General features: G+C 41.3%; 1 protein-coding gene across 1 annotated transcript in view; it reads right to left on the bottom strand.

Annotated features, from left to right (window-relative positions):
* Nucleotides 1–17823, bottom strand: part of LOC103793239 (DNA repair protein RAD51 homolog 3) — a 41166-nt gene that overhangs the window by 16701 nt on the left and 6642 nt on the right. Inside the window, exons 4-5 of the mRNA XM_054255583.2 lie at nt 14094–14227; nt 1831–1962 (exon numbers count right to left, since the gene is read on the bottom strand). Coding sequence (XP_054111558.2) covers nt 1831–1962; nt 14094–14227 — 266 coding nt within the window. The remainder of the gene's footprint in view (nt 1–1830; nt 1963–14093; nt 14228–17823) is intronic.

Genomic DNA, 17823 nt, shown 5'->3' with positions numbered 1-17823 from the left:
CATTAACAAAATGCTAATACAATTAATTTAAGCAAGAAGTAATTCAGACATGGGACACTATACTTTTCAGCATATGGCAAAAATCTGGAAATTCAAAGAAAAAAGTCTGATTTGATATGATTTTATTGGGGAAGTTCTTTATTTATTTATGATGTATTACAAGCATGTGCTAAGGTCTCTCTAATTAAGGTAAGGACAAAGAAATCAAGCTAAGCAGTCTGACCTTCTTACATCTTACTCCCAGGCAAGTGTGTATATTTCTGTCAATGGTGAGATGCGGTTTCAGAATAAGAAGTAACGGTAAACAGGCAGTTAAAAAGGAGTAAGGCAAAACTTAAAAAATATAGATAGATAGATAGATGGATAGATAGATAGATAGATAGATAGATAGATATAGGCAGTGCGTGGTGGCTCATGCCTGTAATCCCAGCACGTTGCGAGGCCGAGGTCGGTGGAACACAAGGTCAGGAGTTCAAGATCAGCCTGGCCAAGATGGTGAAATGCCATCTTTACTAAATATACAAAAAAATTAGCTGGGCATTTTGGCAAGCGCCTGTAATCCCAGTTACTCAGGAGGCTGAGGCAGAGAACTGCTTGAATCTGGAAGGCGGAGGCTGCAGCTGCCAAGATCACAAACCACTGCAATCCAGCCTGAGTGACAGAGTGAGACTCTGTCTCAAAAAAAAAAAAAAATTCTCTTCACTTCTGAGCCTATATTAACTTCTTTTCTCACATTTCAAATCTTCAAGAGTTATTTAGCTCTACCTCAAATCATCTAGGTTGTTTACACTTTGTAATGTTTAAATCCATCTGAATCTGTGATTATATATTACATGATAATCAAAGACTCAGAGTAAAAGAAAACCAGGGTGTTGGAAGAGTTGACCTGAAAAACATCCAAAGTTTATTTAAACAAAGAAGACACTGCAATTAACAAAGGTGGGATTTCTTTATCAAACAAAGTTCATTTTTTTTTCTTGAGATGGAGTCTTGCTCTGTTGCCCAGGCTGGAGTGCAATGGTGCCATCTTGACTCACTGCAACCTCCGCCTCCTGGGTTCAAGCAATTCTCCTGCCTCAGCCTCCCAAGTAGCTGGGATTACAGGCATGTGCCACCATGCCTGGCCAATTTTTTTTATTTTTTATTTTTAGTAAAAACACAGGGTTTCACCATATTGGCCAGGCTGGTCTTCAACTCCTGACCTTGTGATCTGCCTGCCTTGGCTCTGGAAGTGCTGGGATAACAGGCGTGGGCCACTGTGCCCGGCTACAAAGTCCATTTTTTAAAATGACATATTAATTACGCTTGTTTTTTGAAGAAAAACTGACATTTATGACTAGAATTTTTTAATAGAAACCAAACCAAACAGAAACTTTACTCAAAACTGCATGTCTATGTTATTTATTACTCAGGCAAATGCTATTTTGCTATTTCATTTTATACATTTTTTTTTTTTTTTTGAGACGGAGTTTCGCTCTTGCTACCCAGGCTGGAGTGCAATGGCACGATCTCGGCTCACCGCAACCTCCGCCTCCTGGGTTCAGGCAATTCTCCTGCCTCAGCCTTCTGAGTAGCTGGGATTACAGACACGTGCCACCATGCACCATGCCCAGCTAATTTTTTGTATTTTTAGTAGAGACGGGGTTTCACCATGTTGACCAGGATGGTCTCGATCTCTTGACCTTGTGATCCACCCGCCTCGGCCTCCCAACGTGCTGGGATTACAGGCTTGAGCCACCGCGCCCGGCCTTTCATTTTATACATTTTGACATTAACATTTTATACAGTCTTGACTTTGTTGTATAACTCTCTTCACTAGTTAATACTTACAGCTAATCTGTGATTATTTGCAAGACTGATCATTTGCTGGGCTAGGCCATTTAATAACCGAGTACGAAGAGACAGGTCATCTAGGTCATGACGAAATGGAAAAGCAATACCATCCACTATCACCAACCGAACCTAAATACAAAAGAGATAATATTAGATTTGGTATGAAAAATAAAATAATAAAGATGACATCCAAAAACCATAGTCCATTACATAAAAAAAACTTAAAATCTAGGGTTTTATTTCCAGCTGTCTAAAGTACGGCTTTCTTGTGGAAAGTTACAAAGCTGTTCACTCAATACCTTCTGCAATAATCACTAAAAATTAAAATGCACTCTGCTTTGATAATTTATCAACTTTAAAAAAGTAATTATTACAATTTTCTTATAACTTCCACTAGTCTTTATTTATAAAAAGCACATTTAAAGTCCTTGTAAAACTTGTGAAAACGCTTAAAGAAAAAGTCTTGTTAAAGCAACAAATTTGTCAATTAAATATACAAATTTTAACTTCAGGGTTCCTTTTATGTTTCCTTAAAAAAACCCCTACGGGCTCATGTCTGTAATCCCAGCACTTTGGGAGGATGAGATGGGTGGATCAGAAGACAGGAAATTGAGACCAGCCTGGTCAATATGGCAAAACCCCATCTCTACTAAAAATTAAAAAAAAATTAGCCATGCGTGGTGGTGGGCACCTGTAGTCCCAGCTACTCTGGAGGCTGAGGCAGAAGAATCACTTGAACCTGGGAGGTGGAGGTTGCAGTGAGCCGAGATCATGCCACTGACTCCAGCCTGGGTGACAGAGCAAGACTGTGAGTCAAAAGAAAGAAAGAAAAACAAAAACCCTTCAGCCTAGACAACTGAGAGAGAGAGATCTTGTCTCAAGAAAGAAAAAAAAAAAAAAAGAAAAAGAAAAGAAGAAGAAGAAAGCAGTATTAGTTTTGATTTTGACATCACAAATAAATTTCACCAAGAAGGCAAATTCACAATTACATAATCTGTGCATAATGAAGATCTAAGTAGTTAATAGCGATTGTCTGAAAGCTTTCCCCTAACATCAGGACCAAGACAAGTATGCCTGTTTTCATCATTGCTATTCAACATTATACTAAAAGTTCTAGCAGATCAATTAGGCAAAAAAAAAAAAAAAAAAAAAGAAAAGAAAAAGAAAGAGCATTCAAATTGTAAAGTAAAACTATCACTATTCACAAATGATAGGATTTTATACATGGAAAAACATAAAGAATACACACACAAAAAAAGGAATCATAGCCATGCACTGCATAAGCCATTTCAGTCAATGATGGACCATATTCACAACACTGGTCCCATAAGATTATAACAAAGCCTTCTATGAGGCTACTGGCTTTCGAGAAAAAAAAAAATTACTGACAGAGCAGAGAAATTCCTACAGTCTAGTGGCATCATAGCTGTCATAACATCAAAGCACAATGCATTTACTCAGAGTCTGTGGTGATGCTGGTGTAAACAAAGCTACTACACTGCCAGTCACAAACAAAATGTGCCGTTTACATACAATGGAACATTATTAAGCCATAAAAAGAAATGCAGTACTGATATATGCTACAAGAATAAATCTTGAAAACATGCTGATTGAGAGAAGTGAAACACAAAAGATGATAAAATATATGACACCACAGAGACAGAAAGCAGAATAGTGGCTGCTAGGGTTTGAGAAGAAAGGGAAACAGGGAGTGACTACTTAATGAGGACAAGATTTCTTTTCAAGGAGATAAAAATGTTCTGGAGGGGCCGGGCGTGGTGGCTCACGCCTATAATCCCAGCACTTTGGGAGGCTGAGGCGGGTGGATCACAAGTTCAAGAGATCAAGACCATCCTGGTCAACAAGGTGAAACCCCGTCTCTACTAAAAATACAAAAATTAGCTGGGCATGGTGGTGTACGCCTGTAGTCCCAGCTACTCGGGAGGCTGAGGCAGGAGAATTGCTTGAACCCAGGAGGCGGAGGTTTCGGTGAGCCGAGATCGTGCCATTGCACTCCAGTCTGGGTAACAACAGCGAAACTCTGTCTCTGGAATTGGCTGGGTTCTGTGGCTCACACCTGTAATCCCAGAACTTTGGGAGGCCGAGGCAGATGGATAGCCCGAGGTCAGGAATTTGAAACCAGCCTGACCAACAAAGGTGAAACCCCATCTCTAATAAAACAAAAAAATTAGCTGGGCATGGTGGCAGGTGCCTGTAATCCCAGCTATTCAGGAGGCTGAAACAGAAGTGCTTAAACCTGGGGGGTGGAAGTTGCAGTGAGCTGAGATCGTGCCACTGCACTCCAGCCCAGGCAACAGAGCAAGACTCTATCTCAAAAAAAAAAAAAAAAAAAGTTCTGGAATTAGACAGTGATGGTTGCTTAACACTGTACATTTACTAAAAGCTATTAAACTATATATTTTGGTTAAAATGGTAAGTTTTATGCAATACGAATTTTATCTTAATTTTCAAAATTGTTCAATAAAATTTTTTTTCAGACAAGGTCTCACTCTGTTGCCCAGGCTGGAGTGTAGTGGTGCAATCACAGCTCCCTACAGCCTTGACCTCCCTGGGCTCAACTGATCTTCCTATCTCAGCCACCTCAGTAGCTGGCACTACAGGTGCACATCACCGCATCAGCTAATTTTTTTAATTTTGTAGAGACAGGGTTTTGCCATGTTACCCAAACTGGTCTCAAACTCCTGGGCTCAAGTGATCCACCTGCCTCAGCCTCCCAAAGTGCTGGGACTACAAGGGTGAGTCACTGCAACTGGCCCAAAAACTTTTTATTTGAACAAAAAAAAAAAGAGGGAAGAAGGTAGGGCAAGATGGACGAATAGAAGTCTCCACAGCTTGTCCTCCCCACAGGAACACCAAATTGAACAACTATCCACACGAAAAAAGCACCGTCATAAGAACCAAATTTCAGATGAGTGATCATAGTACATGGTTTCAATTTCGTATCCTGCAAAAAGCACTGAAGAGAGCAGGAAAGACAGCCTTGAATTGCCAACGCTGTCCATCCCCCAACCCCAGCAATGGCTGCCTGGCACAGAGAGAAAATTGGTATGCTTCATGGAGGGAGAATGCAGTAATTGTGGGACTATGCATTGGAATTCAGTGCTGCCCTGTCGCAGCAGAAAGCAATACCAGGCAGAACTCAGGTCGAACTTAGGGAGGGAGCATTTAGACCAGCCCTAGCCGGAGGGGAATTGCCCATCTCAGCAGTCGCTACATGAGTTCTGACAAACCTTGCCACTGTAGACTAAAGTGTGCTGGGGTCCTAAATAAACTTGAAAAGCAGTCTAGGCCACAAGGACTGCAATCCCAGGGCAAGTCCTGGTTCTGTACTGGGTTCAGAGCCACTGGACTTCATGTCCATGTGACCTAAAGAGATACCAGCTGGGGCAGCCAAGGCCTGGAGTCACCCCTCCCCTAACCCCAAGCAACACTTTGGGAGACTGAAGTGGGATGTGTGCTTGAGCCCAGGAGTTCGAGACCAGCATGGGAAACATAGTGAGAGCCTGTCTCTACAAAAAAACAAGCAAACAAAAACAAAAAAAGAATCAAGCAGACGTTGTAGAGTTTAAAAATGCAGTTGACATACTGAAGAACGAACCAGTGTCTCTCACCAGCAGTACTAATCAAGCAGAAGAAAGAATTAGTGAACCTGAAGACAGGCTGTTTGGAAAATATGCTGTCAGAGGAAACAAAAGCATAAAGATTGAAAAAGAATGAAGCAGCTGGATGTGGTGGCTCACACCTGTAATCCCAGCACTCTGGAAGGCCAAGGTAAGTGGATCGCTTGAGGCCAGGAGTTCAAGACCAACCTGGGGGACATACGGAAACCTCATCTCTACTAAAAATACAAAATTAGCTGGTACATGGGAGGCTGAGGCATGAGAATCACTAGAACCCAGGAGAGGGAGGCTGCAGTGAGCTGAGATCATGCCACTGCACTCCAGCCGGGGCAACAGAGCAAGACTCTATCTAAAAAAAAAAAAAAAATGAAGCGTGCCTACAAGATCTAGAAAATGGCATCAAAGGGCAAATCTGGCCAGGTGTGGTGGCTTACACCTGTAATCTCAACACTGGGAGGCCAAGGTGGGAGGATGGCTTGAGGTCAAGAGTTGAAGACCAGCCTGGGAGACCACCATCTCTCTCTATATATATAAAAGGGCAACAAAATGAGACCCTCATCCCTCTCTATGTATATATAAAAGGGCAACAAAATGAGACCCTCATCCCTCTCTATGTATATATAAAAGGGAAAATCTAGGAGTTACTGGCCTTAATGAGGAGGCAGAGAAAGAGATAGGGGTAGAAAGTTTATTCAAAGGGATAAATATGAGAACTTCCCAAACCTAGAGAAAGATATCAATGTTCAAGTACAAGAAGGTTATAGAAGACCAAGCAGATTTAACCCAAATAAGACCACCTCAAGATATTTATTAATTAAACCCCCAAAGGTCAAGGATAAAGAAAAAAAAAATCTGAAAAGGAGCAAGAGAAAAGAAACAAATAACTTACAAAGCAGTGCCAATATGTCTGGAAGCAGACTTTTCAGTGGAAACCTCAGAGGCCAGGAGAGAACGGCATGACATATTTAAAGTGCTCAAGGAAAAAACTTTTACCCTAGAATAGTATATCCGGCAAAAATATCCTTCAAACATGAAGGATAAAGACTTTCCCAGAAAAACAAATCCTAAGAGATTTCATCAACACCAGACCTATCCTACAAGAAATGCTAGAGAGTTCTTCAACCTAAAAGAAAAGGATGTTAATGAGCAATAAGAAACCATCTGAAAGTACAAAACTAACTGGTAATAGTTAAGTACACAGAATAGTATAACAATATAATTAGGCCAGTGCAGTGGCTCATGCCTATAATCCCAGCACTTCAGGTGGCTGAGAGAGGAACTGCCTGAGGTCAGGAGTTTGAAACCAGCCTGGCCAACATGGTAAAACCCCATCTCTACTAAAAATAGAAAAATTAGCCAAATATGGTGGTAGGTGCCTGTAATCCCAGCTACTCAGGAGGCTGAAGCAGGAGAATCACTTAAACCCGGGAGGCGGAGGTTGCAGTGAGCTGATATTGTGCCCTTGCACTCCAGCCCGGGCAACAGATCGGAGACTCCATCTCAAGCAAAAACAAACAAAACCCTACAATTTAATCATGGTGTGCAAACTACTAATATCTTAAGTAGAAAGACTGAAAGATGGACCTATTGAAAACAATAAGTTTCCAAGACATAGACAGTACAGTATATACACAGAAACAATGAAAAAGGAGCCAGAGACCATTATCCTTAGCAAACTAATGCAGGAACAGAAAACCAAATACTGTATGTTCTTACTTTTAAGAAGCAGCTAAATGATGAGAACACATGGTCACATGGAGGGAAACAATAGACAATGGTGTCTACTGGAGGGTGGAGGATGGGAGGAGGGGAAGGATCAGAAAAAATAACTGACAGGTGCTAGACCAAATACCAGATGAAATGGTCTGTACAACAAAGCCCTATGACATGAGTTTACCTATATAACAAACCTGTACAGTACTCCTGAACTTAAAAGTTAAAAACAAAACAGAAACAACAAAAAGTTAAAAAGGCGGGGGCAAAGTTAGAGAGTTTTTATTCGTTTTCTCTTTGCTTATTTATTTACACAACCAATGTTAAATTGTCATCAATTTAAAATAATGAGTTATAAGACATTATTTGCAAGCCTTAGGGTAATCTCAAATAAAAAAATATACAACAGATACACAAAAAAATTAAAAAAAAAAAAATTAAAACATACCACCACAGAAAACCACCTTCACTAAAAGAAAGAAAGAAAGGAAGGAAAAGAAGACCAGAAAACAAATAACAAAATGGCAGGAGTAAGTCCTGACTTATCAATAATAACACTAAATGTAAATGGACTAAACTCTCCAATCAAAAGACATAGGGTGGCTGATTAAAAAAAACAAACAAACAAACTCAACAGCCTGTTGCCTGAAACACACTAACACACTTCACTTATAAAGACACACACAGACTGAAAATAAAAAGATGGGGAAAAAAAATATTCCATGCAAATGGAAACCAAACAAGAGGAATAGTGATACTTTTATCAGACAAAATAGATTTCAAGACAGAAACCCTATCTCTACTAAAAATACAAATACTACCTGGGCGTGGTGGTATGTGCCTGTAGTCCTAGCTACTCAGGAGGCTGAGGCAGGAGAATCACTTGAACCCGGGAGGTGGAGGTTGCAGTGAGCCAAGATCGTGCCACTGCACTCCAGCCTGGCGACAGAGTGAGACTCCATCTCAATAAATAAATAAATAGGGCCGGGCATGGCGGCTCATGCCTATAATCCTAGCACTTTGGGAGGCCGAGGAGGGTGGATCACGAGGTCAAGAGCTCGAGACCATCCTGGTCAACAAGGTGAAACCCCATCTCTACTAAAAATACAAAAAATAGCTGGGCATGGTGGTGCACGCCTGTAGTCCCAGCTACTCAGGAGGCTGAAGCAGGAGAATTGCTTGAACCCAGGAGGTGGAGGTTGCGGTGAGCCGAGATCGTGCCATCGCACTCCAGCCTGGGTAACAAGAACAAAACTCCATCTCAAAATAAATAAATAAATAAATAGACCATATGATCCATATGATAGGCCAAAAAAAGTGAGAAGACACAAAATCAGAGAATGAAAAAGGAAAAATTGCCACCAATACCAGAGAAATTCAAGGTTCATCAGAAGCCACTATGAGCAATGATACACCAATGCATTGGAAAACCTAGAAGAAATAGATAAATTCCTAAGACGCATACAACCCATCAGGAGTATCTTTAAAAATTTCAAAAAAGTTGAAATAATATCAAGTATTTTCTGACCACAATGCAATGAACCTAGAAATCAGTAACAAGTGGAATTTTGGAAACTAAACGAAAACATGAAAATTAAACAATATGTTCCTGAATGACCAGTGGGGTCACTGAAGAAATTAAGAAATTCAAAATTTTCTTGAAAAAAAATAATGGAAACACAACATACAAAAACCTATGGGATACTACAAAAGCAGTACTAAGAGGAAAGTTTATAGCTATAGGCATCTACATCAAACAAGTAGAAAAACTGGGCCAGACGTGGTGGTTTATGCCTGTAATCCCAACATTTTTGGAAGGCAGAGGTGAGCGGATCACCTGAGGTCAGGAGTTCAAGACCAGCGTGGCCAACATGGTGAAACCCTGTCTCTACTAAAAATACAAAAAATTAGCCAGGCAGGGTGGTGCATGCCTGTAGTCCTAGCTTCTAGGGAGGCTGAGGCAGGAGAATTGCTTGAACCCAGGAGGCAGAGGTTGCAGTGAGTCAAAATTGTGCTACTGCACTCCAGCCTGGGCAACAGAGAGAGTCTGTCTCAAAAAAAAAAAAAAGTAGAAAAACAGCAAGTAACCTAATGATGCACCTTAAAGAACTAGAAAAGCAAAGGCAAACCAAACCTAAAATTAGTAAAATAAAAGAAATAATAAAGATCAGAAGGCCAGGATTGGTGGCTCATGCCTGTAATCTCAGCACTTTGGGAGGCTGAGGCAGGCAGATCACTTGAGGTCAGGAGTTCAAGATCAGCCTGGCCAAGATGGTAAAACCCCATCTGTACTAAAAATACAAAAATTAGCTGGGAGTGGTGGTGGGCACCTGTAATCCCAGCTATACAGGAGGCTGAGGCAGGAGAATTGCTTGAACTCAAGAGGCGGATGTTGCAATGAGCTGGGATCATGCTACTGTAATCCAGCCTAGGCACAGAGCAAGACTCGGTCTCAAAAAAAAAAAAAAAGATCAGAGTAGAAATAAATGGAATTAAAACAAGGAAAACAGTACAAAAGATTAACAAAACAAAAAGTTTTTTGAAAAGAAAATCAACAAACCTTTAGGCAGACTAAGATATAAATAAATAAAATCAGAGATGAAAACGGAGACATTACAACCAATACCACAGAAATTCAAAAGATCATTGGAGGCTACTATGAGCAACTACATGCCAATAAATTGGAAGAAACAGACAAACTTCTAGACACACGCAACCTACGAAGATTAACTATGAAGAGATTCAAAACCTGAACAGACCAATAACAAGTAATAAAACAGAAGCTGAAATAACATCTCCCCACAAAGAAAAGCCCAAGACCCCACGGCTTTGCTGCTGAATTTTATTTAGCAAACATTTATCTATTTATTCATTCATTCATTCATTCATTCAGACAGAGTTTTGCTCTTGTTGCCCAGGCTGGAGTGCAGTGGTGCAATCTTGGCTCACTGCAACCTCCACCTTCCAGTTTCAAGCGATTCTCCTGCCTCAGCCTCTCAAGTAGCTGGGATTACAGGTGCCCACCACCACACCCAGCTAATTTTTGTATTTTTAGTAGAGACAGAATTTCACTGTGTTGGCCAGGCTGGTCTCGAACTCCTGACCTTGTAATCCGCCTGCCTCAGCCTCCCAAAGTGCTGGGATTATGGGCATGTGCCACTGTGCCTGGCCTAACAAACAATTAAAGAACACCAATCCTGCTCAAACTATTCTGAAAAATATAGAAAAATGAAAAACCTCCAAACTCACTCTACAAGGCCAGTATTATCCTGATACCAAAACCAAACAAAGACACATTAAAAAAAAAAAAAAAAGAAAACCATAGGCTAATATCCTTGATGAACATTAAGGCAAAAATCCTCAACAAAATTACTAGCAACCTGAATCCAACAATACATTAAAAGATCATTCACCATGACCAAGTGGGATTTATTTATCCCAGGGATGCAAAGACGGTTCAACATATGCAAATCAATCAATGTAATACAGCATAGCAACAGAATGAAGGACAAAAACCACATATTTTGAGGCCGGGTGTGGTGGCTCATGCCTGTAATCCCAGCACTTTGGGAGGCCTAGGCGGTGGATCACCTGAGGTCAGGAGTTCAAGACCAGCCTGACCAATATGGTGAAACCTCAACTCCATTTTTCAAAACAAAAACAAAAACATAAAAAACCCACATATTTTCAACTGATGCTAAAGAAAGCATTTGATAAAATTCAAAATTATTTCATAATAAAAACCCTCATAAAGCTGGGTATAGTAAGGAACATCCTCAACACTATAAAAGCCATATGCAACAGACCCACAGCTAATACTATACTGAATGAGGAAAAACTGAACTAAAATCTAGAACACCACAAAGATGCTCATTTTAACCACTGTTATTCAACATAGTACTGGAAGTCCTAGCAAGAGCAATCAGGAATGAGGAAAAAATAAAGGATGTCCACATTGGAAAGGAAGAAGTCAAATTATCCTTGTTTGCAGATGATATGATCTTATATTTGGAAAAACCTAAAGACTCCACCAAAAAACTATTGGAACTGATAAAGAAATTCAGTGAAGTTACAGGATACAAAAATCAACATACATAGAAGACCCAGAATAGCCAAAGCTATCCTGAGCAAAAAGAACAAAACTGGAGAAATCACATTACTTGACTTCAAATTATACTACAGAGTTGCAGTAATGAAAACAGCATGGTGCTGGCATAAAAATATACACATAGACTAATGCAACAGAACCCAGAACCCAGAAACAAATTCATATGCCTATAGTAAACTCAATTTCAATAAAGGTGCCAAGAACATACATTAGAAAAGGGCAGTCTCTTTAATAAATGGTGCTGGGAAAACTGGATATCCATATGCAGAAGAAAACTAGACCCCTATCTCTTGCCATATATGAAAACCAAAAAAAATGAATTAAAGACTTAGATCTGAGGCTGGGCATGGTAGCTCGCACCCGTTAACTCAGCACTTTGGGAGGCCAAGGCAGGCAGATCATCTGAGGTCAGGAGTTCAAGACCAGCCTGGTCAACATGGTGAAAGCTTGTTTCTACTAAAAACACAAAAAATTAGCCGGGGTGGTGACAGGCGCCTGTAATCCCAGCTGCTTGGGAGGCTGAGGTGGGAGAATCACTTGAACCTGGGAGTTGGAGGTTGAAGTGAACAAAGAGGGCATTTTCTATGCAGAATCCCGGCAAAAATATTCGTAAGATTAGGATGATGGATAACAGGCATTCTAATATATTGCTAATAAGAGTAGAAATTGATGCACTTTCTGAAGGGCAATTTGTGTTAAAAAAATTACTCTAATACTTCTTAAAACAGTAAGGAGACTTTATTCAAGGCTATTCCAAAAGAGGTATCACAATAGGTGAGAGACTGGGTTCAAATCAGAATACAAGGACAAGTGGGGATTCACAGCCAAGAGCAAGGTAAGGCCGGGCATGGTGGCTCACGCCTGTAATCCCAACTCTTTGGGAGGCAAAGGGAGGCGGATCATGAGGTCAAGAGATCAAGACCATTCTGGCCAACAGGGTGAAACCTGTCTCTACTAAAAACAAACACAAAAGAAATTAGCTGGGTGTCGTGGTGGAGGCTGTAGTGAGCTGGGATTGTGCCACTGCACTCCAGCCTGGTGACAGACTGAGACTCCATCTCAAGGAAAAAAAAAAAAAGTGCTGGTGAAGGAGTCAGTGGATAGACAATTTCTAACAGTGGACATCATGGGTAAGGAAATTCTTACTAACCTGACCTAACAGGATTCTTATTAAAGGCAGGCCGGCCGGGTGACCAGCCTAGCCAACATGCAAAAACCCTGTCTCTACTAAAAATACAAAAAGAAAAAATTAGCCAGGCACAGTGGCGCATGCCTGTAGTCCCAGCTATTTGAGAGGCCGAGTCAGGAGAATCACCTGAACACGAGAACCAGAGGTTGCAGTGAGCCAAGATCCCGCCACTGCACTCCAGCCTGGGAAACAGAGCAAGACTCCGTCAAATCAAAATACTAAAAATTAAAAAAAAAAAAAAAAAAGGCAGGGCGTGATGGCTCACACCTGTAATCTAAGCACTTTGGAGGCCAAGTGATCACCTGAGGTCGGGAGTTCAAGACCAGCCTGACCAACATGGTGAAACCCCATTTTTAAAAAATAAAAATAAAAATCAATAAATAAAGGCCAAGGATTTGAACATCAAAGGTAGGAAATGAGGAATGTGATCAGATAGCAAAGGTGATCAGACTATCAAATGTGAGAAATTCTCTCTGAATTGACAGCAGGATTCTTTGCTAAGACTGGGCTGGGCAGGCCAAAGATTGGATGGGGCCAAGTTCCCTCAAGAATCTCTGTCACTGATAATGTTTATCAAAATTAAAGGGCCAGGCACAGTGACTCATACCTGTAATCCCAGTACTTTGGAAGCCTGAGGCGAGAAATTGCTTGACCCCAGGAAGTGACTCCATTTCTACCAAAAAAAAAGGCCATGTATGACAGCATGGTAGCTCAATGTAGCATTCAACTGCTGGGCTCAAGCAATCCTCCCAACTCAGCCCTGCTCCACCCTGGCTTTTAGTAGCTGAGACTACAGCCACAGCTACACCACACATGGCTTTTTTTTTTTTTTGTAGAGACAATGTCTTTTTTTAAATTTTGAGATGGAGTTTTGCTCTTGTCACCCAGGCTGGAGTTCAATGGCATGATCTCGGCTCACCGAAACCTCCATCTCCTGGGTTCAAGCAATTCTCCTGTCTCAGCCTCCCAAGTAACTGGGACTACAGGCATACACCACCATACACAGCTAATTTTTGTATTTTTAGTAGAGACGGGTTTCACCATGTTGACCAGGATGGTCTCAATCTCTTGACCTCGTGATCCACCCGCCTCGGCCTCTCAAAGTACTAGGATTATAGGCGTGAGCCACTGTGCCCAGCCTGAGACAATGGTCTTACTATGTTGCCCAGTGGTCTGGAACTACTGGGCTCAAGTAATCCTCCCACCTTGGCCTCCCAAAGTGCTGGAATTACAACTATGAGCCACTGTACCTGGCCAATAGTGATCAACTTTGGCAGGAGGCACTAGGAAACAGTAGCAGAAGGAAGTTTTTATTTTTCATTTCATACCTTTCTAGGTATGATATACTATACTTTCTAGGTATAATATAGCTATCCCACTATTACTGGAAATGAAATTTCTTTCTATATTATTTCAGTTTCTTACTCTGGGCATACACTACATACATACGCACAAAACAAACATAAATTGTAGGTCAAGGAAGGAAGACATTTTCTCAATTGGCTTTGAGTTTGATTTTATGCTAGTGCACTGGTTGGTTATTTTTTCATGCTTATCAGATACCTCAAAAAATACTTGGCTAGTTACATTTGAGTAGTCTGACTCATACCTGTGAGTGTTCTGAAAGGAAATCTGGAAGAAGATAAACTTGTGCCAGTAACTCTGTGTAGTCACGACAGCGAAAATAATAAATATGGGAAAGAATATTTTCAAGAGTGAAATCCTCCAAAGCTTTTTGATGTTCTGAAACAATAAAACGATCTTAATTAGTTTTACCTATTTGGATGTGCTGGCAATTAAGTAGGAAAACAATACTTTTTTTTTTTTTTTTTTTTGAGACGGAGGTTCGCTCTTGTTACCCAGGCTGGAGTGCAATGGCGCGATCATGGCTCACAGCAACCTCCGCCTCGGCAATTCTCCTGCCTCAGCCTCCCGAGTAGCCGGGACTACAGGCACGCGCCACCATGCCCAGCTAATTTTTTGTATTTTTAGTAGAGACGGGGTTTCACCATGTTGACCAGGACGGTCTCGATCTCTTGACCTTGTGATCCACCCGCCTCAGCCTCCCAAAGTGCTGGGATTACAGGCGTGAGCCATCGTGCCTGGCCGAAAACAATACTTTTTAATAACAAAATGTTTTCCTTTAGATAACAAAATTATTTAACTGAAAGATGACAAACTGTAGCAAAAATTACTATAAACTATCAGTTCATAATTCCTGATCTCTCTTAATTTTTTAGAGGTGAGGTCTCACTCTGATGCCCAGGCTGCAGCACCATGGAAATCATAGCTCACTGCAATCTCCAACTCCTAGGCTCAAGGGATCCTCTTGCCACAGTCTTCCAAAGCACTGGGATTACAGGCATAAAACACTGTGCCCAGCCATTTGATTTTTTTTTTTTTTTTTTTTTTTTGAGATAAAGTCTCACTCTGTCACCCAGGCTGGAGTGCAGCGGCACGATCTCCACATACTGTAACCTCTAGAGCCTCTGGGCTCAAGCGATTCTCCTGCCTCAGCCTCTCGAGTAGTTGGGATTACAGGTGCTCACCATCATGCCCAGCTAATTTTCCTATTTTCAGTAGAAATGGGGTTTCAACATGTTGGCCAGGCTGGTCTCGAACTCCTGACCTCAAGTGATCCGCCTGCCTCAGCCTCCCAAAGTGCTGAAATTATAGGCATGAGCCACCACACACAGCCTGATCTTTTATTTTCATATTTTCCACTATTTCCTTATATATCAGGGTATGTAAAATTATTTATAAACAAATACAACTAGTGTTTTAATGCCTGCCTTTTCATATTTTTCTTTCCTTTTTTTTTTTGAGGTGGAGTTTAGCTCTTGTTGCCCAGGCTGGAGTGCAATGACACGACCCTGGCTCACTGCAACCTCTGCCTCCCAGGTTCAAGCAATTCTCCTGCTTCAGCCTCCAGAGTAGCTGGGATTACAGGCACCCACCACCATGCCCGGATAATTTTTTGTATTTTTAGTAGAGACAGGTTTCACCATGTTGGCCAGGCTGGTCTCAAACTCCTAACCTCAGGTGATCTGCTCACCTCCGCCTCCCAAAGTGCTGGGATTACAGGCATGAGCCACTGCGCCAGGACGCCTTTTCACATTTCTAGTCACTGGCTTCATTGAACAGAAGTAACATAATTAAGTTTCTATTTCTTGTTTTTTTCCTTTGGACTACAAATTAAGTTAATGGCAGCCTGGGCAACATGGCAAAATCCCATTATCTGCAAAAAATACAAAAATTAGGTATGGTAGAGTCTTAGCTACCTAGGAGGTTAAGGTAAGAGGATTGCTTGAGCCTGGGAGGTCAAGGCTACAGTAAGCTGTGATTGTGCCACTGGACTCCAACCTGGGTAACAGAATAAAACTCAGTCTCTTAAAAAAAAAAGTTAGGAAAAATGTTCAAATGAAGCATTGTTTCTGTTGAATGCTATAGTATAATTTGATATTTAACTAGCAACAATTATTTAAAATCATCCTTAGATTGAATGTTTGAAAAAAATTAAACAGTTTGAGGCTGGGCGTGGGGGGCTCATGCCTGTAATTCCACTACTTTAGGAGGCCAAGTTAGGTGGATCACTAGGTCAGGAGTTCAAGACCAGCCTGGCCAACATGGTGAACCTCTATCTCTACTAAAAATACAAAAATTAGCCTGGCATGGTGGCGCGTGCCTGTAATCCCAGCTACTCGGGAGGCTGAGGCAGGAGAATTGCTTGAGCCCTGGAGATAGAGGTTGCAGTGAGATGAGATTGAGCCACTGCACTCTAGCCTTGGTGACAGAGCAAGACTCTGTCTCAGAAAAAAAAAAAGTTTGGTTTTGTACATATTTCAAGATTGCACCACTGCATTCCAGCCTGGGTGACAAGAGTGAGACTCCATCTCAAAAAAAACTTGAGGAAGGGCAGAGTTCCTTTATCTGTTTCTTCTCAATTGCCTTCAGCTCAAAATAATCCTTATGCCAAACTGGCATATTTTGGGGTGCCATATCCTGCCAGTGCCCAAAAGTCTTTCAGTAAGCATGCCAGTCATCAGCTAAATGGAATACTTAGAACCTCCACGAAAAAGAAAATGCAGCTGACTATACTCATTTAAAGGAAATAGACAAACAAAATCTTATGAAAAGCATTACTTTTTAAAAAAACTTCTAGAGGAAAGAATAAAGACCTCATATCCAAAAAATAAATAAAACAAAGCAAAAGAAAACAGTCAATCAGGTTGGGTACGGTGGCTCACACCTGTAATATCAGCACTTTGGGAGGCCAAGATGAGTGGATCATAAGGTCAGGAGTTTGAGACCAGCCTGGTCATGGTGGTACCCACCTGTAGTCCCAGCTACTCAGGAGGCTGAGGCAGGAGAATTGCTTCAACCAGGCAGGCGGAGGTTGCAGTGAGCAGAGATTGTGCCACTGCACTCTAGCCTGGGCGACAGAGCAAGACTCCGTCAAAAAAAAAAAAAAGAAAAAAGAAAACAGGGCTGGGCGCAGTGGCTCAAACCTGTAATCCCAGCACTTTGGGAGGCCAAGGCGGGTGGATCACGAGGTCAAGAGATTGAGACCATCCTGGTCAACATGGTGAAACCCCGTCTCTACTAAAAATACAAAAAATTAGCTGGGCATAGTGGCGCATGCTTGTAATCCCAGCTACTCAGGAGGCTGAGGCAGGAGAATTGCCTGAACCCAGGAGGCGGAGGTTGCGGTGAGCCGAGATCGTGCCATTGCACTCCAGCCTGGGTAGCAGAAGCAAAACTCCGTCTCAAAAAAAAAGAAAACAGTCAATCCATAAGCCATTTAATTTATAAGTAATTGAAAGAATAAGGACTTGAATATAAATTACCTTTCAAAAAACTATTTTAGGCCAGGCTCATGCCTGTAATCCCAGCACTCTGGGAGGCCAAGCAAGATTCTGTTTCAAAAAAACAAAAAAATTGTTTTATAGTCACTTTATTTTCACCTAACAAGCACCAAAGATACCTCCCAAACACTTTAAAACTCAGTGCAGTTGGCCGGGGCGCAGTGGCTCAAGCCTGTAATCTCAGCACTTTGGGAGGCCGAGGCGGGTGGATTACTGGCAGTCAGGAGTTCAAGACCAGTGTGGCCAACATGGTGAAACCCCATCTCGGTATCAAAAAAAAAGTAAAAAAAAAATTAGTGCAGTTATGAAATCAGCTATATACTAACCAAAGCCCCATGTCTATCTGCTTAATAATCCAAACATTTCAGACATAATTTTCTTTCTTTTTTACCAAAAAAATTTTAACCCTTTGAGTTGGTTTCAAACATTATTTTCTTTCTTTTTTTTTAAGAGACAGTCTTACTCTGTCGCCTA

This window comes from Callithrix jacchus, chromosome 5, assembly GCF_049354715.1.
Source record: "Callithrix jacchus isolate 240 chromosome 5, calJac240_pri, whole genome shotgun sequence".
Taxonomy (NCBI): Eukaryota; Metazoa; Chordata; class Mammalia; order Primates; family Cebidae; genus Callithrix; species Callithrix jacchus.
This window is presented reverse-complemented; position numbering and strand designations above follow the sequence as displayed.